The following is a 19,810-nucleotide window of genomic DNA, read 5'->3' as shown; positions in this document are numbered from 1 at the left end:
ACTGACAGACCTGTTTCTCCACTGCAGTCTCACCCAAACACAACCACCCACCCAAGAGATCCTTCACATACTGGCGATGGAACTGAGAGACAATGCTAGAATCCCCAAAAGCTTCATCAATGAAATAAGTGAGAACTGAATGGCACATATGCACCTTAGTCCTCTTATCAGGATCTCAATGCTATTATTCTGAATGGCCTGCACTGAAATATAACATAGACAGTGCACCACTTGCTAGTTCTGCATGTTAGCATAGAATGTATTCCCAGTCGGTTTTTTTTATTCATAGAAGAATGACATTGGAACTGCAAGAATCGGTTATTTTTATATTCAGTCAAAGTTACTTACCTTGGGTGGTCTTCGTCTCTCCTCTTGTAAGCCCTGTCCAGTAGGTCCCTGTCCCGCAATGTAGAATGGCTCATTGCTACTGACTGCTCTTTGGGCCTGTCTGTTTGGGTCTCTTGGTTTCAAGGATCTACACACACACACACACACACACACACACACTGATAGAGAAACAGGTCTAGGCATCCTCAACATCCTTACATTGAACATCACTCTACTTGTCGTTTACATGAATTTATTTTGCGAAAGGAGGAAAGACTTGTGGAGAATTCATGTATAGCCCTGGATAGACTGGTTCTTGTGTCTTGAACATATGACTAGAGATTGCAGGTGGATTCTGATAATGATGCTATACTGTACTCCAGCACAATGAATGTGGGGTTGGGATGATCTTCATTCCCTCAGTATGGGAGAATCAGCACTTTTTACACTGCCATACCTTAAACTGTCATTCTACTCAGAATGCCGTCACCGTAGTTCTTTTCTAGACGTGACATACTTTTACTACTATCCCCTTCCCTTGGATGTAAAGTGTGATTGATTGACTGGCTATTCTCTGATGACGAAAGACGAGCAATGATTTTTGGATAGAAGGTTTTAATGATTGTGTGTCACTTTTAGACATTGAGCGGGAACTTCAGCTGAAACACCAATGCTTTTCCCTGACTTGTACCTTATTTTTTTACTCAAATGTTTATTTTGTTGTTTTACATTCTCCTTTTTGGTGTTTGTTTCAATATGTATTTAATGTCTATATGCTGTATATTGGATCTCATTTTTTGTTGTCTTCTATCACATTATAGCCATTGTTATTGACATTTTGAGTCATTGTCTAAATGAGAAAAAAATCAATATATGAAAAAAATAAACAGAAACAGATTAATTTGTAAAATAAAGTGTCCGTTTTGTAATTATTTGACCTTGTTTGACGTTTTTGCACGTTTCCTCAAAGTGTGGTGGATTGTCAATCACTATTAATGCAAAATGTGTTAAATAACCTATATTATGAATGACATATAAACAGAATAAAACACGGATGGCCTGCAGATGCCACCTCTCCTAAATCCAACCACACTGGGGGAAATCCCACTTCTCAGGGTTAGGCTATTGTGGGTTTCATTTTAGACACAGTTTTGTGGTCAGGATCAAATCAAATCATCAAATCAAATGTTATTGGTCAAATACACATGGTTAGCAGATGTTAATGCAAGTCCAGCGAAATGCTTGTGCTTCTAGTTCCGACAGTGCAGCAATATCTAACAAGTAATATCTAACAAATTCACAACGACGACCTAATACACACAAATGTAAAGGGGTGAATAAGAATATGTACATATCAATATATGGATTAGCGATGGCCGTGCGGCATAGGCAAGATGCAGTAGATGGTATAGAATATAGTATATACATATGAGATGAGTAATATAGGATATGTAGACATTATTAAAGTGGCGCCATTTAAAGTGACTAGTGATTCCTTTATTAAATCCATTTATTAAAGTGGCCAGAGATTTGAGTCTGTATTTTGGCAGCAGCCACCCTGTTAGTGATTGCTGTTTAACAGTCTGATGGCCTTGAGATAGAAGCTGTTTTTCAGTCTCTCTGTTCCAGCTTTGATGCACCTGTACTGACCTCGCCTTCTGGATGATAGCGGGGTGAACAGGCAGTGGCTCGGGTGGTTGTTGTCCTTGATGATCTTTTTGGCCTTCCTGTGACATCGGGTGCTGTAGGTGTCCTGGAGGGCAGGTAGTTTGCTCCCGGTGATGCGTTGTGTAGACCTCACTACCCTCTGGAGAGCCTCGCGGTTGTGGGCGGAACAGTTGCCGCACCAGGCGGTGATACAGCCCGACAGGATGCTCTCGATTGTGCCTCTGCAAAAGTTTGTGATTCTAGGATGAGTTACATTAATCATGTCTCTAATGGCTGGCAACATTACATTAATCATGTCCGTAAGGGCTGGCAACTTTCCAAAAAGAAAAAGGGCCTTTACTGATAAAGGAGGTGTTTCATTATAAAGTAATGCTGCTAAATCTCCACCAGAGGACAGGATATTACAGTTTAATACTACACCCGATCTCAGTTGCCCAATTCAAAGGATTTAGTCGTGGGTGCCGTTAACCCACCTACTAAGAGAGTTGGAGTGAGAACGGGATGTTTCTGGTGCAGAACACTTGAAGTGATACCTAAAACAAGAACAACGCGATCCCCAAAAAACATTTAGGCATTTTTGATAATTGCTTGATCCCTGGGGGTTAATTGCTGTGGGGTAATTCAAGTAAACATTAACATTCACGTGAAAAGCATAATTCTGTAACAATGCATGTTTTCAACTCTCACCTAAAATCATGACGGTAATGGGAGTGTTTTACACAAGTACAGCAGTGAAGACTGGTGGGAGGAGCTATAGGAAGACAGGCTCATTGGAATTGTTGAAAAGGGATAAATGGAATGGAGTCAAATGGAGTCAAATTAGGTTTCCATATGTTTGATGTGTTTAATTCCATCCCAGTCATTACAATGAGCCCGTCCTCCTATAGCTCCTCCCACCAGCCCCCTCTGACTTACAGCGAGATGAAGTTAGCATAGGTGGTTGACAATAGTAGCATCCACAGTTTCATGTTTCTCCTGACCTGACCTTGATAGTGGAATGAGGTAGGTCTGGAATGGATGGATTCTTTGTGTTGCTCTAGTCTTGCTCAAGCTTATTGAAGGCTGAGCCACTAGTTTGACTTGCTGGGTTTGCTACTAACCTGTTCCAACAGACCAACACAAGAAAACACAGGGTGTTACTGGGTTCACCCTGCACCAACTGTCACAGCCAATAAGCCTGAATGAGGAGTGAAACCAGGAGAACTGGAATAACATTGGATCTCAGTGAAACTGAACCACTGTGACAGGTGAAACAACTTACAAACCAATGCACTTTACTTTTAAAAAACAACAACATTTGACCTAGGTAGATTTCAGTTGAAGAGCATTCCGTTTTTCATAAGTAGGCTATCTACAGTACATGCCTCTCTGTGGCATGTGGTACAGGCCAGGCATAAGAAAAAATAATCTCACCTCTGTCATTAGAAATAAGAATGTGTGTGTGATCAGCGCAAACAATGGACAACAAATAGTGTGTATGTATCAGGTTTGTATGTTTTGTTTAGAATAAGGATGGTTACTGGGATACCGACTGGAGGTGTGGTCGCCACCAGGACGCCGCGCCCCTTTCGGCGTCTGTCAGGAAGTGAATTAAAGAAAAATAGGAGCGCAAAACCGCGGAGACCGTGGGGCGCAGCGGGTCAAACATACAGGGGCCGATTTTGAGTTTATACCAGTAAACTAGGAATCTGAAGGCTGCATATACACGGACAACACTGCAAAAATGCTCATTAAAGAATTGTAAGTACAAATCTTTGGAAATATATGATGTTTAGTCAACGTGTTAAGCAGGAGAACGATGGATGCGCTGTCATACACAGGCAAACATTGGCAAAATTCTTTGCGTGACAATTATCCTGCTCTAATCGTTTACAGTGTTTTCCTCTGTTAGTCTAGTATTGCCTACTTACTATTTGGGAATTCGAAAAACACATGTACAAGCTGGTTTTATCTGTTTTATCATTGCGTAAATTGTCAAGTTTGTCAATGGAGAGGGCTATTGACTGCTTGTTGCATGTGTCCTTTCTGTATGGACATACTTATTGAATGAATGCATCAAGTAAAATAATCATTAACACATTGGCCGAAATGGAAATGTATTGTCATTTTACCAACATTATTTAATGATCTTATCTGACAAAGTGCCACTTTAACATTGTAACTATAACTTGAATTATAATCATCCCGTGCATCATCAGGCCTACTAAAACACATACAAGGGTGTGCCTTTATACACTCGTATGCCAAGTATACACTTGCATGCCATGCCATCTAACTCATTGGTTACTAGAGTCAACAACTGCCATGTCAACATGTCATCCTGATGCCCCAAACCTGCCTGTAACAATACTGTATAATTAGTATGGTGCCTGTCTGGGCTCCCATTACACCCAGATATGTTATAATGAAATATTCAGGGGTTCTTAGACTGGGAACAAGTGGTGATTATTGCCCATTGTATACTGCCAGAGGATAGGTAGAAACCTAATTGTTTTCTGACAGTAGAGATCTACACCTGGCTTCAATTTCCTCCATGACAATATTACAGCTAGCATCTGTAGCATGTTGCAATGTTCATAGTTGGTAGGTAGAGCTGGCCAATATGGTCAAAAATCCATAACGCCATAAATTGCCTGTCTTGATGCAATAATGAAAAATAGAACATTAATGTGCACCACATTTTATGATCCTTTAAAGTACTGCTACTAGTTTGATGGTTGTAGCCATCTATTGTCCCATTAACAGTCACTGATATTAGCAAACTTATTTCATTTCAAACTTCACAGTTCTCTAGTACAGGCTACTTATTGTAATGAATGATATCAGCAAAATGCCTGCGATAAGTGATATGTATGGTCGGTGTCGATTCATTTTTGGTTTATCGTCCCAGCTCTATTAGGCTAAACGTGTTTTGATTAGCCTACTATTAGAAGTTAATATCAGAGAATTGTCGGTCAAACTAATAAATCAAGTGATAAGTTAAATGAGCAATAACATTAGTCATGAGCTGCAGGTTTAGTTGGTGTTTAAATGTGTTGTGTTGTAAAGTGATGTTGCGCTCTCTCTCTCTTCTAGTCGAGTCGTCCTCCCCATATCTGTGGAAGAAGTAAGTACTGACTGAGTGTCATTCCTTTGTGTCTTAAACTCCTGCTTCATGTCACAAATCAAGCTGGTTAAGCTACATTCTCGTTTTCTGATGCGACCGTCAAATTGAGCTCACCCATTAGCTAGCCCTATAAATGTGCCGGATACACCAGTGGAACATTCATGGGGCTAACCCATTACCTAGCATGCCTATGCTCTTGACGAATCAGGGCAGTCTGTATGTCAAGCAGTTTGTCTGCATTAAGTTCCTCTATCCTTGAAGTTGTTGTTTGTATACACCTTTTTATGATGATGTGTGTGTGGGGCGTGTGTGTGTGTGGGGCGTGTGTGTGTGTGGGGCGTGTGTGTGTGTGGCGTGTGTGTGCAGGCAGTTGGCATGGTTTCCATTATGTTTCCATTGGCAGCATATTGGTTGCAGTGGTTAGCCAGCCACACACATTCAGGTCAGACATTGTCAGAAACTATTAGCCATGTTAATTATAACAGAGCACCGTATTCTGATTGAAGCTTTGCAATTGAAGTCATTAGTTGTGGGTCGTTCCATGTCATTTCAGCAAGCCAGAACACCCACCATCTCCGATTGTTCTGAAATCATTTCTGTAATTAGAAACAGATAGGATTAGCAGTCCTGCAACATTATTTTGTTGAAATATTGTATAATCTCTGAGAAATGAAGCGAATTGATTGCCCGCAAATTGGCCAATTTAATTTATAGGATTTATATAATATTCAATAAATATAGTACCTGACATCCGATTTGGGCCAAACGTTTTTCTAACAATGAGCAAACCATGAGGAATCCAGAGAAATGGTTAACAGCCACCCACAGAACCCACACCAATCCCAACCCAGTATCAGTTCTCAATGTCTGACAAGTAGTATGGAGCTGCAGCTCTGAGTAATGTTTCTTCATCCTATGTAATCTATTCTCAGTGAATTTGTTGATGTTTTTTTCCCCCCTGTTCAGAGAAATGTGTCATTTAAGTTGTTAGGTTTATGGCCCATCCTACCACTAGATGGTGCTGTTCCTGCTATTAGGTGAAAAAAGTTTGACGAACTTGTTAAAGGGATAGTTCACCCAAATTACAAAATGACTTTGATTTCCTTAACCCTGTAAGCAGGTATGACAGCAAGGAATACTAAACTTTAGATTAACTGAAATGTTGGTTCTTTTTTGGTTTTTAAACAACTAATTGACTGACGTCAGTTCAATTATTTGAATTCCATTTCATTCTGTTTTTTTTCTGTGAGCTCAATGCGCACAGAGCGCTGCAGTTTCTCTGGAGATAAATCAGATCATGCCCGAACTGTGCGACGTAATAGGGAGTTGTAGTTTCTAAAAGACCAATGTTCTACAGAAAACGTGATAATTAACTGCAATGACCGTAATCCATTGCACGGCTACTTGTCCAGTCTGTTTGTTTTACCCCCGCTACGTAAGAGACAGAAGAATGTACAATCAAGAGGGGATACAGTTTCTTCACGAGTTTCTTCGTGAATTTTCCCCCATTTAAGATCACGTATTAAGGATCATAACTCTATATTCCATTCATAACCTTACATACGGGTGATTCCTCATGAAATTAGATTTTCACAATTTTATCCATAGAAGGGTCCTTTTGGAGGAAGGATTGTTGAGATATATTTGACAATTGTATCTTTATGCATAATTCATTGAAGTTGGAATATTTGTGATATTTTGGCCTTACCCAGGCCTCCTTTAAGACTCCATAATGTTTCATCTGTAGGTGCTACAAAACAAAAGTTGGTGTCATATGAAGCTTTACCGCTTGCTTTGTAATATGAATAGTATTTTGATTTAAATAACAGATTTCTTACATAAATGTAGGAATATTAAGTAGGAATATTGAAGAATCTAAACATGATTATTGAAAATAAACCTTTATGGATTTGGCACATTTTTTAAATATATTTCAATATATTCTAGATGCATATCAAAGTTCCAGAGTGGGGTCTCTGCTACTTTTACCTATAAAAATGGATTCAAAATGGTTGGACTCTGCTGATGATTTGCAGGATGTGCAATGATACAAGTAAAAGGAGGGCTGTGATTGGTTACATTGCCTACTATGCCAATTTCTCTGTATAAAATAGGCCATACCTTTAAAACTTCCTCGGCCAGCCTGAGGAAGATGGCCAGATGAGTCACACACACTTAGGGGGACAATAGATGAAACACTGGTTTTACACGTGTTGTCACATTCCTAACCACCCACTCGCGCATGAGATGGAGCCACCAAAATAACTGTATTTGGTAGAGGATGTGATTTTACCCCCCTCCCCTTCCTCCAAACAGAGCTGTTTCACCTGTTGAAAGCATCTCATCAAATCAGCCCGGTACGAGCTACAAACCATACACACTGCACTTAAAACGCCACCACGGGCGCACTAATGCCCTGTAATTGGAAGGCTAGTCTGTGATTTAATTGTCAGTTTGCTGTTGGTTGCTGAGTAGTGTTAACGTGTACCAAGTGAGTCACCAGTTCCCTGTGAGTCACTAGCTCCCTGACACACAGTGGCCACGTTCCAGCACAACTTTATTGTAGTCACGCTGCACACAGCAACCAATGGTCTCATTCCACGTCATCGACTGCTGCTGAGTGACTCAAGGCCTGTGCTGGTGGATGGATGGGGTGTGCTGCCTAGGCTAGGACAGCGGAGTTGGAGACTGTAATCTACCTGCCAAATGTCTTCGACAGAGCTCAACATCCTCACATCACTGGCGAGCAGCCAATGAGGGAATTGTTGGCAGAGGGACTGTCATCTGAAAAAACAACCTGCCACAGAAGGCTATTACAGGATGTTCCTTATGCTTGCTGATAGTCCTATTATGCTGTTAAAATGTTATGCTGAAGTCAGTGTCTGTCTGGGCTAAATGCTCAACGAACATCCGGCGGTGGAAACAGAAAACTGTCCCTGTCCAGGTGCTCTGAGAAGTGAATTGTCAGGAATGTGAATGTGGGAAACTGAGTTAATATAATCCCCCTTGTTCCTGAATTCATTTCCCTCACATTTGTGCCCACTGAAGTGGTTGCAGCTGTCTGTTAATGCAACTGGTGAACAATGGGGATTATTTAATCTGTGTAACTGTAGCTCACTCCTCTGTCTTCCTCTCCACAGTACCAAGTGGGGCAGCTGTACTCTGTGGCTGAGACCAGTAAGAATGAGACGGGTGGAGGAGAAGGGGTGGAGGTGCTGAAGAATGAACCCTATGAGAAGGACGGAGAGAAGGGCCAGTACACCCACAAGATATATCACCTGCACAGGTACGATTGGTCCATCCATTCATCCATCTACCCACCTACTCCCAACCACCCACCCACACCACCCACATGGTTAAAACTATGAATTTGAGAGTGGTTACATCTCTCCAGCTCCATCCCTCAGTTGTTTCCTGAAAAATTGGTGGGGTGGTCATTTTATTTCAATTGCAGATTGCCCCTTTATACAGTACATAAAAAACATCTTTAAAAAACAAAAAAAGCTTTCAAATTATACTGAACAAAAATATAAATGCAACATGCAACAATTTCAAAGATTTTACTGAGTTATAGTTCATATAAGGAAATGTGTAAATTTAAATTAATTCATTAGGCCCTAATCTATGGATTTCACATGCCTGGGCAGGGGTGCAGCCATGGGCTCCCACTGCGGAACCAGGCCCAGCCAATCAAAATGAGTTTCCCCCACCTACCCTCAGATGATCCCACAGGTGAAGAAGCCGGATGTGGAGGTCCTGGGCTGCTGTGGTTACATATGGTCTGCGGTTGTGTGGCCTGTTGGACGTACTGCCAAATTCTCTAAAACGATGTTGGAGGTAGCTTATGGTAGAGAAATTAATAGTTAATTAGCTGGCAACAGCTCTGGCGGATATTCCTGCAGTCAGCGTGTCAATTGCATGATCCCTCAAAACTTGACATCTGTCGGCATTGTGTTGTGTGACAAAACTGCACATTTTAAAGTGGCCTTTTATTGTCCCCAGCACAAGGTGCACCTGTGTAATGATCATGCTGTTTAATCAGCTTCTTGATATGCCACACCTGTCAGGTGGATGGAGCCTAGTGGTTAGAGCGTTGGGCCAGTAACCGAAAGGTTGCTGGATCGAATCCCCGAGCGGACAAGGTAAAAATCTGTCATTCTGCCCCTGAACAAGGCAGTTAACCCACTGTTCGCCGGTAGGCCATCATTGTAAATAAGAATTTGTTCTTAACTGACTTGCCTAGTTACATAAAGGTTAAATATATATATATATTTTTTAAATCTTGGCAAAGGAGAAATGCTCGCTAACAGGGAGATTAACACATTTTCAGAGAAATAAGATTTCTGAGCTTATGGAACATTTCTGGGACCAACACCTTACATGTTGCGTTTTATATTTTTGTTCAGTGTACATCAAATTCAACTGTTTATCTTTTTCAGTGCTGAAGATACAGATCTCTCATGGTAGGGTGGGCTAGACAAATAGGGTGAACTTTGAGCACCTCTATCTCCTGAATGTTTTGGCATTTAGGGCCAAAAAAATCACTTTCTCACCACTTCTACCATGGGCAAGCATGTGGAGAGTTTTGTTCAAATGGGTGTGTTCATTTGGGTGCGGTGGATGTGGTCAAAAAGTGGTTGAATTCATATGGATCGACCCCATAATAATATCTTCCTTTCTCTCTGCAGTAAAGTGCCAAACTATGTGCGCATTCTGGCACCATCAACAGCTCTTAACATCCACGAGAAGGCCTGGAATGCTTACCCCTACTGTCGGACGGGTGAGTCCCCTGCCCTTTGTTACCTACCCCTTCTGTAGAGACAGAAGATGTTGAATAATTAACTCGGGCATACATGCTAGCAGCCAGCACTGTGAGGACATGCTATTGGAATCTTTGTCATGTCTGAACCTATAGCCAGACATTAATAGCCAGGGTATTAATAGTGTACAGTGCCTTCGGAAAGTATTCATACCCTTGACTTTTTCCACATTTTGTTATGTTACAGCCTTACTCTATAATTGATTAAATTCAATTTTTTTCCTCATCAACTTACACACAGTACCCTATAATCACAAAACAAAAACAGGTTTTTAGACATTTTAGCAAATGTATAAAATAAAAAATAAAAACTTTATTTACATCAGTATTCAGACCTTTTGCTATGAGAGCTGAAATGAAGCTCAGGTGCATCCTGTTTCCATTGATCATCCTTGAGATGTTTCTACAACTTGATTGGAGTCCACCTGTGGTAAATTCAATTGATAAGACATGATTTGGAAAGGCACACACCTGTCACACACATAAGGTCTCACAGTTGACAGTGCATGTCAGAGCAAAAACCAAGCTATGAGGTTGAAGGAATTGTCCGTGGAGCTCCGAGACAGAATTGTGTCGAAGCACAGATCTGGGGAAGGGTACAAAAACAAATTCTGCAGCGTTTGAAGGTCCCCAAGAATACAGTGGCCTTCTTAAATGGAAGTTGTTTGGAAACATCAAGACTCTTCCTAGAGCTGGCCGCCCGGCCAACCTGAGCAATTGGGGGAAAAGGGCCTTGGTCAGGGAGGTGAGCAAGAACCCAATGGTCACTCTGACAGAGCTCTAGAGTTCCTCTGTGGAGATGGGAGAACCTTCCAGAAGGACAACCATCTCTGCAGTACTCCACCAATTAGGCCTGTTATGGTAGAGTGGCCAGACAGAAGCCACTCCTCAGTAAAAGCCACATGACAGCTCACTTGGGAGTTCGCCAAAAGGCACCTAAATGACCCTCAGACCATGAGATACAAGATTCTCTGGTCTGATGAGACCAAGATTTAACTTTTTGGCCTGAATGCCAAGCGTCACGTCTAGAGTAAACCTGGCACTATCCCTACGGTAAAGCGTGGTGGCAGCATCATGCTGTGGGGATGTTTTTCAGCGGCAGGGACTGGGAGACTAGTAAGGATCGAGGAAAAGATGAATGGAGCAAAGTACAGAGAGATACTTGATGAGAACCTGCTCCAGAGGGCTTAGGACCACAGACTGGGGCGAAGGGTCACCTTCCAACAGGACAACAACCCTAAGCACACAGCCAAAACAATGCAGGAGTGGCTTCGGGACACGTCTCAAAATGTCCTTGAGTGGCCCAGCCAGAGCCCAGACTTGAACCCAATCTAACATCTCTGGAGAGACTTGAAAATAGCTGTGCAGCAACGCTCCCCATCCAACCTGACAGAACTTGAGAGGATCTGCAGAGAAGAATGGGAGAAACTCCCCAATTACAGATGTGCCAAGCTTATAGCGTCATACCCAAGAAGACTCGAGGCTGTAATTGCTGCCTAAGGTGCTTCAACAAAGTACTGAGTAAAGTGTCTGAATACTTATGTAAAATGTGATATTTCCATTTTAAATGTTATTAATTTGTAAAAATGTATAAAAATCTGTTTTTGCTTTGCCATAATGGGGTATTGTGTGTAGATTGAGGGGGGGAAAAAACAATTCAATCAATTTTAGATGAAGGCTGTAACGTAACAAAATGTGGAAAAAGTCAAGGGGTCTGAATACTTTCTGAAGGCACTGTGTGTGTGCGTGTGTGTATGTATATATATGTGTGTGTGTGTGTGTGTGTGTGTATATACATATATGTATATATATATACATACATACATCTTATCAGTTCGGTTGGCAAGGAGTTAGCCAATTTCAAACAAATGTGCAACTATTGAGATATTATTTTGAAAACATCTGTTTGCCTAAACATTGTTTACTCTCTGTCTCTTCATGTCCATCTCTTCCCCTATTGCAGTTATTACAGTAAGTATTGTTTTCTTCTATACATTTACACATACAGTATGTTGCTGTTTACTTGCACACTATTCAGCTGTAAACATGGTGAAAGAGGAGCTGGTAACCTTGCCTGTCAAAAGGAAAGAAGAGAAGCGGATGGGGCTGACTTAACACCTGGGGCTCCCGAGTGGCGCAGCGGTCTAAGGCACTGCATCTCAGTGCTTGAGGCGTCACTACAGACACCCCGGTTCAAATCCAGGCTGTATCACAACCGGCCTTGATTGGGAGTCCCATAGGGCGGCGCACAATTGGCCCAGCGTCGTCCAGGTTTGGGTGGTGTAGGCCGTCATTGTAAATAAGAATTTGTTCTGAACTGACTTGCCTAGTTAAATAATTAAAGAAAAGAAAGACTGACACTGGTTTCGCCAGCGTCCGTGTGTGTCAGTGGTGTTAAGTACTTAAGTAAAAATACTTTTAAGTACTACTTTAGTCGTTTTTTGGGGTGTCTGTACTTTACTATTTATATTTTTGACAACTTTTACTTCACTACATTCCTAAATAAAATAATGTACTTTTTACTCCATACATTTTTGACACCCAAAAGTACTCGTTACATTTTGAATGCTTAGCAGGACAGGAAAATGGTCCAATTCATGCACTTATCAAGATAACTGGTCATCCCTATTACCTCTGATCTGGTGGACTCATTAAACACAAATGCTTCATTTGTAAATGATGTCTGAATGTTGGAGTGTGCCCCTGGCTATCAGTAAATTAATAAAATAAGAAAATGGTACCGTCTGGTTTGCTTAAGATAAGGAATTTGAAATAATTTATAGTATATTTTAGTAATTACATTTACTTTTGACACTTAAGTATATTTAAAACCAAATACTTTTAGACTTTTACTCAAGTAGTATTTTACTGGGTGACTTTTACTTTTACTTGAGTCATTTTCTATTAATGTATCTTTACTTTTAGTCAAGTATGACAATTGGGTACTTTTTCCACCACTGATGTGTGTGCACATGCGTGTGCTTATGTGACTCTTTCAGCTGTTGTTACTTGTACCACTGCTCTTAGCTAATGTATCCCTTAAGTTGTAATCACTAACAGTCCATATATTACAGACTCAGTTTTAGACCTGGGTTTTAAATCTTTTGAACGTTTGCTTTAGCCTACATAGATTACCAGATGGGTGGGGCTTACAGGTTAGGGACTATTCTATTGATTGATTAAACACTTTCAAATAGTGTTTGAACCCAGTATGTGTTGGTCACTTGAGACTAATCGTGTTCTTATTTATTGCTCTTCCTTCCTCCCACAGAATGAATACATGAAGGACAATTTTCTGATTAAAATTGAGACGTGGCACAAGCCTGACATGGGGGTTCAGGAGAATGTGAGTGAGCAGCTAATGTCATGAGTTTGAATGTATACCATGTCAGCCATGGACCTCCAGCACATCTGATTCAGTTAGCAGACATCACTAGTCCTTTAATTTGACCGTTTCCCCTTTTACTGTATCTGTCTGACTGTTCCATTGACGTCATGTCAGACACTTAATTCCACTGACGTCATTTGTGTCCATCCACTCACTTTGTGAAAGGATACAGAAACCATTCTCGTGTGCATTTTTTTTCTCGTTCTCAGACCTGCTTTGTTGGGTATGACACTGAATCAATATTTACACAATGTATCAAAGTGCTATGTTATCAGGGTTGAGGTCAATTCTATTTCAATTCAATTTCCCTTGAAATTGGATTTAGAATTGCAATTTCAGTTTATTTCCTGAAACGAGTGGATTTAAATTGGCCACAACCCTGCATGTTATACCTGGTCTATGTAGTGACTATTAGTGAGGGATTCTTAGCTCTTGAAGTTGGTAACTTACTATAAATGATTCTCTGCATAGGTACATGGACTAGACCCAGACCAATGGAAGAAGACTGAAGTAGTCTACATTGACATCGCTGACAAAACCCAAGTGGATGCCAAGGTGAGAGCAGTGGTTACTAACTTATTATTAGTAATAAGCATGCTTTAAACTCTCTTATTTTTCTAAACCCAGACGATTCAGGGTTGTACTCTTAAGGCAGTAAATGGAGAGAAAAAAAGCGACTGAAACAGGGAGGGACTACCTGAACTAGTCCAATAGAAATTCCCTTACCGAGAAAGCAGGGTTCTGGCTAACAGCAAATTTGCGGCCAGCTCATATTTTCAAATGAAATGAGTTTTGTGGCCAACTGTTGCGACAAATTTTGAGGCGACTTGTGAACTTCTGGCAAACAATTCTGGGAAACTTGTTGTGAACTTTCTACTATTTGCTGCAAATTTGCTTCAAACTGATTATGAATATGGAAATTAGATTAGGTTTTTGATTACTTTGTGTATTAACAACATTGAAATGTTGTATCTACATAAACCAAATCACATACACATTAAAATGAACTTGCTTCTCACAGAGAACTAAACATACTAAATGTGCCTTCAGAAAGTTTTCACACCGCTTGACTTTTTCCACATTTTGTTGTTACAAAGTGGATTTGTCATTATTGTCAACGATCTACACAAAATACTCTGTAATGTCAAAGTGGGAAAAGAATTCTAACATTTGTATAAAAAAATATATATATAATAATAATAATGAAAAATTCAGCCCTAATATTGTATATCTTGATTAGAAAAGTATTCAATACATGTTAGAATCACATTTGGCTGCGATTACAGCTGTGTCTTTCTGGGTAAGTCTCAAAGAGCTTTCCACACCTGGATTGTGCAACATTTTCCCATCTTTTATTATTTTCAAAATGATTCAAGCTCTGCCAAATTTGGTTGTTTATCATTGCTGGACAACCATTTTCAGGTCTTGCCATAGATTTTCAAGCAGATTAAAGTAATCCATCTCTAAAAGTGAAGTTTTGCTTTGATGTCAAGTCAGCTCATGTTGCTACCTTAGCTGTTGTGGTAGCTAACATGCTACTGAACAGTGAAACTAGCATGTTGACATGCATATTATTGGTATTAGCTAAAAAAGACAGAAACGTATTCACCTAAAAATGTAAGTTAGCTAGCTATCACATCAATTGTGAAAAATTGATCGCTAGCCAGCCAGTCAGTGATGCTGACAGATTGAATCTGATCTAGCTAGCTAGCAACAAAATGTGTTTCACTCTATCCCATAAAACATGACATTGCTTACCAGGCATCAATTAGTTTAAACTATTTAAGAGTTTATTAGCAAGTTTAATAAGTTAAGACACTCACCAGACAACTTTGGTAGGTAGCTAGATAGCTTGGTATCCATTTTCCCCCAAAAAATGTCTTCTCCCTCTGACTGGTCGTCATCAACGGTTACTGGTCTTGGAACTCAATGTTTAACAGAAATTGTTGCCACAGGTTTTCTCTTAATGTCTATGGGTTTGCCACAGATTCAAATACAATCTTGAGCTAATTGTTTGCCAGAAAAAACCTCTGGCGAACTGTTTGCCACTATTTGCAATAAATATTATTGTTGACAAAGGTTTCCCGCTGATTCCGCACTAGTGGCAAACATTTGCAAACTTCTGGCAACATTTTGTGGCAAGTTTGAACTTTGCCACAATTTTTGTTGTTGTAGTAATAAGGCTTAACAATTGATTTTATTTACAAAATGTTCTACTACGTTTTGCAACGGTGTGCCCTAATGAATATGACCCAGTTACCTGAACAGAATTAAATAAAACACTGTCATCTTTGCATCTTACGCATCTGCTCACTCTGCTCCACACAGGACTATAAGACAGAAGAAGATCCTGCCATATTCAAGTCAGAGAAAACAGGCAGGGGCCCCCTGGGGCCTAACTGGAAGGTACTACCCAAACCAATATTGCAACATTGTTGTCATATTTTTCACATCAGCTAATTTCACAAGGAGCTGTATCAAGAGTCATACAGTATATTTAGCGAGTTGGGCCAGTGCGGTGTTTGTCATTCCGAGAGAGCCAATTTCACCTCCAAAGTAGTTGCTAAGTGTTAATTGATGCTTCCGCATTGTGCTGTTTATTTCTGATAGTTTTCCAAACCTATGAAGATGTCCAGTGAAAGCAGATATACAATTTGTTGACTCCACAACACAGTACCAACTTGGATACACATTGTCCCGAATGCTAATCTGTAAAAAACGTCAGTAAAATTCCCTGATCTGTTTTGTTTGTTTACAGCGGGTCATTTCATAGGGAATTGTCGGAGGTGCTCTCGTATTGTTATATCACCCAAATTTCGAAAATAAAGGCGCCAACATGGCGTCTGTTCTAAAATCTGTCCGTGGCACTCTTAATATACTGTATGGCTCTGGCTTTATCCATTCTGGTTCTGAAGCTCCATTGTTATGTGTGTTATGAACTATTCTGCCTCTGCCTGAGGGTGTAATAACTTTGTCTTTACCTCTGCAGAAAGAGCTTCCCAGCAACACAAACTCTCCTCACATGTGTGCCTATAAGTTAGTCACAGTCAACTTCAAATGGTGGGGGGTCCAGAACAAAATTGAGAACTTCATTCAGAAGGTGCAGTAAGAGAAAAAGACTTGTCAATTATTCCAGTATTTGCATCATATTCTGTTATGGTGCCTTCATATCACCCACTGTACATGCAAAAAATGACTCTGCCCTGAAACCGTGAAGAAGAAACTAGTAGACGCGTTTGGCTGAGAAGTAAGATATCCGAAGCTGTGCGGTCTCTATGGGTGTGACTAAAGACTAGTTTACAGTAAAGACAAAGTGTTTTCTGTCCTCTAGTGGCCAGACAGTGATTTGCCATAGAAATGTTACTCTAAGTTGCACATCAGAAATGCTGATATTAATAGTATTTGTTCCTTGTAATTATTTTTAAAAATGTCTTCCCCTCTTTCATTTCCAGCAAGAGAAGCGATTGTTTACAAAGTTTCACAGACAGCTGTTCTGTTTGATTGATAAATGGATCGGACTGACAATGGCGGATATTCGACGTATCGAAGAGGAGACCCAAAAAGAGCTGGATGAGGTAATGTGCTGTACATTTGTTTGGTCTTTGGCATTAATTAACTCCAAATGAGATGTACTACTGTCTTATCAGTTTTGTCATTAGCTTACGGAAATTTGCTAAATGCTTTGTTGTTGTCCTAGATATCCTACTTATTGACGTGTTTGTGTCTTTGTGTGTGTGTTCGTGTGTCTTTCAGATGAGGGTGAAGGATCCAGTCAAAGGGAGTTCTGCTTCAGAGGACTGAGGCTGTGCAGCTGTCACCCGTGAGTACCGCTCTGTCTGCTCATCAGTGGCCGTGTTCAGGGTCGCTTTAAAGCCATTTGCAACCTAAACAATAATGAGCGTTTCTTATTGGACAAGTCCATGTAGTCCCTCCCTGTATAAGTTCATTTTCTTCCGCTTGGTACCTATTGAACAAGACCCATGAAACGAGGAGCCTGCACCTTACCCCACATGACTCAGCTAATCGCTCCCATCTCATACTCTATATCAGGGTTCCCCAAATTTGGCCCGCGTTTGATTTTATTTGGCCCCCCCAAGTTTTCTGAGCAAGAAAAAAAGTTTTCAAATGTTTTATGTTTTATTTTATTGTTCTACATAAAAGACTGTAAAAACAACAGCAAATCAGCTCCAAGTGATTTTAATTTTGGAAATGTGTTCCAAAGTATTCCCACACATAATAGAGAGGTATACTTTCTGTGATTGTATACAAATGTATGCAAGGTTTGAAATGATTATGTTTTAGTCAAATATATTATTTTTGCGTTTCTTGCGGTGCAGTTGTTTTTTTTGTTGTTACTTTTTACCCCTTTTTCTCCCCAGTTTCATGATATCCAATTGGTAGTTACAGTCCTGTCCCATCACTGTAACTCCCATATGGACTCTGAAGAGGCAAAGGTCGAGAGCCATGCATCCTCCGAAACACGACCCTGCCAAGCAGCACTGCTTCTTGAAACACTGCTTGCTTAACCCGGAAGCCGGCCGCACAAATGTGTCGGAGGAAACGGGAGTACAACTGGCGACCGTGTCAGCGTGCATGCGCCCGGCCCGCCACAGGAGTAGCTAGAGTGCGATGGGAAAAGGAAATCCCGGCCGGCCTAACCCTCCCCTTACCCGGACGACGCTAGGCCAATTGTGCGTCGCCTCATGGGTCTCCCGGTCCTGGCTGGCTGCGACACAGCCCGGGATCAAACCCGGATCTGTAGTGACGCTTCAAGCACTGCAGTGCCTTAGACCGCTGGCGCCTCTCGGCAGGCTTGTGACACAGTTATTTTTTCTTTCTGCCCCCTGACCCACCCGCTCAAGAAAAAAATTGGCCCGCGCCTGAATCTAGTCAATGATCCCTGCTCTATACCCTCAAGCAATATGTCCTCTTATAATTGTGCGCAAGGAAACAAGACGTGTCCATCTTACAGATTTGCATTTGATAGAAGACTATAATCAAGTCTGACAAATCTTTCTCTCCTTCCACTTTTTCAGATCTGTTACTGAGACACCAGCATCTCTGCCCTGCCCCAGTCCTTTGGAATTATATGGCTGTATGCAGACTTGACCCAAGGCTCTCTTCATCTCTGTCCCAGTCCTCTAAGGTCCTCCTATACTGTCCAGGAAAGCCATGGAGTGGCCCCAGCAGCCCAGAGGTCCACAGGCCCCAGCAACCCCAGAGGGCCATCACATTCCTAACTAATTAGGTCATTTGTCAAGTTTTTTTTTTATGGGAATTTTGTTTTAGTTGTAATGATAGTATTTTCTATTGTCTTAAGTCCTCCATGTGTTTTGTGGACAAAGCTGAATTTGTTGGTTACTCCTCCTATCTTTCAAAACACGTTGTCTCTCGTCTCTGTATTCCCCTCTTGGTTACAGTAAATGTTTCTTACCCGAGGCCAACCGGACAACCTGCATCAGCAGGCTGAAATCCTGTTGTAGTGTTATGGCTTTGGGCTTTTTGGGGCAAGAAATATGGAACAATGTACCTGGTCTCTCTTTGAATAGAGATCTGAGTTAAAAAACATATCCTGTACTGTATTTTTCTGTATTTATTCACAGGTCATTTTCTCTGTTGGATTGCGTAACACTTTTGTGCTTTAGCGGATTGAGCGACATGTAGTTGTTCTATACGACCTATATTATTCAATATTAAAAACAATATATTTATACTCTTTGCATTCTGTGATTTGTATTCATTTAATTGGTGCAAGAGCTGTGTTCCCATTTTTTATGACATGCTTGATTTTCTTCACATCCTTTAAGTCAAAGAATTTCACCATATTTCACAGAAATGGTTTAAAAGATCAAGATAAGTAAATCTCTTAACTCATTGTTCATATGGTTTTTCAAAATGGAACTTACATCAGCAGTTTCCTAACACATTTTTATCCCACTTATTTTCCCACAAGGTTTATGTAGATCTACAGACACTAGTTTAGACTGCAGTTAGACTGACTGAACAGAAGCAGAGACATTCATTTAGACCGCAGTTAGACTGACTGAACAGAAGCAGAGACATTAATTTAGACTGCAGTTAGACTGACTGAACAGAAGTAGAGACATTAATTTAGACTGCAGTTAGACTGACTGAACAGAAGCAGAGACATTCATTTAGACCGCAGTTAGACTGACTGAACAGAAGCAGAGACATTCATTTAGACCGCAGTTAGACTGACTGAACAGAAGCAGAGACATTCATTTAGACCGCAGTTAGACTGACTGAACAGAAGCAGAGACATTCATTTAGACTGCAGTTAGACTGACTGAACAGAAGCAGAGACATTAATTTAGACCGCAGTTAGACTGACTGAACAGAAGCAGAGACATTCATTTAGACCGCAGTTAGACTGACTGAACAGAAGCAGAGACATTCATTTAGACCGCAGTTAGACTGACTGAACAGAAGCAGAGACATTCATTTAGACCGCAGTTAGACTGACTGAACAGAAGCAGAGACA

At 40.8% G+C, this 19,810-nt stretch overlaps 1 protein-coding gene across 1 annotated transcript; it reads left to right on the top strand.

Annotated features, from left to right (window-relative positions):
- Positions 1 to 3,603: 3,603 nt before the first annotated feature.
- On the top strand, positions 3,604 to 19,024 carry LOC120018352 (phosphatidylinositol transfer protein alpha isoform-like). The gene is made up of 12 exons (XM_038961500.1): positions 3,604 to 3,735; positions 5,071 to 5,101; positions 8,242 to 8,387; positions 9,790 to 9,881; positions 11,884 to 11,891; positions 13,192 to 13,266; positions 13,780 to 13,863; positions 15,637 to 15,714; positions 16,298 to 16,408; positions 16,761 to 16,883; positions 17,062 to 17,128; positions 18,345 to 19,024. The coding sequence occupies exons 1-11, from the start codon at positions 3,719 to 3,721 to the stop codon at positions 17,107 to 17,109; spliced, it is 813 nt and encodes a 270-aa protein (XP_038817428.1). The 5' UTR covers positions 3,604 to 3,718; the 3' UTR covers positions 17,110 to 17,128; positions 18,345 to 19,024.
- Positions 19,025 to 19,810: the final 786 nt, after the last annotated feature.

The sequence above is a fragment of the Salvelinus namaycush genome, chromosome 23, assembly GCF_016432855.1.
Source record: "Salvelinus namaycush isolate Seneca chromosome 23, SaNama_1.0, whole genome shotgun sequence".
Lineage (NCBI taxonomy): Eukaryota > Metazoa > Chordata > Actinopteri > Salmoniformes > Salmonidae > Salvelinus > Salvelinus namaycush.
The sequence above is the reverse complement of the archived record's forward strand: the minus strand, read 5'-3'. Positions and strand labels throughout refer to the sequence as shown.

What these genes read in the sequence shown, in the direction of transcription:
- LOC120018352 (XM_038961500.1), top strand. An exon ending in AAGATATATCACCTGCACAG is followed by an intron (nt 8,388 to 9,789) that starts GTACGATTGGTC and finishes TTCTCTCTGCAG; the next exon opens with TAAAGTGCCAAACTATGTGC. An exon ending in CCCTGGGGCCTAACTGGAAG is followed by an intron (nt 15,715 to 16,297) that starts GTACTACCCAAA and finishes TTACCTCTGCAG; the next exon opens with AAAGAGCTTCCCAGCAACAC.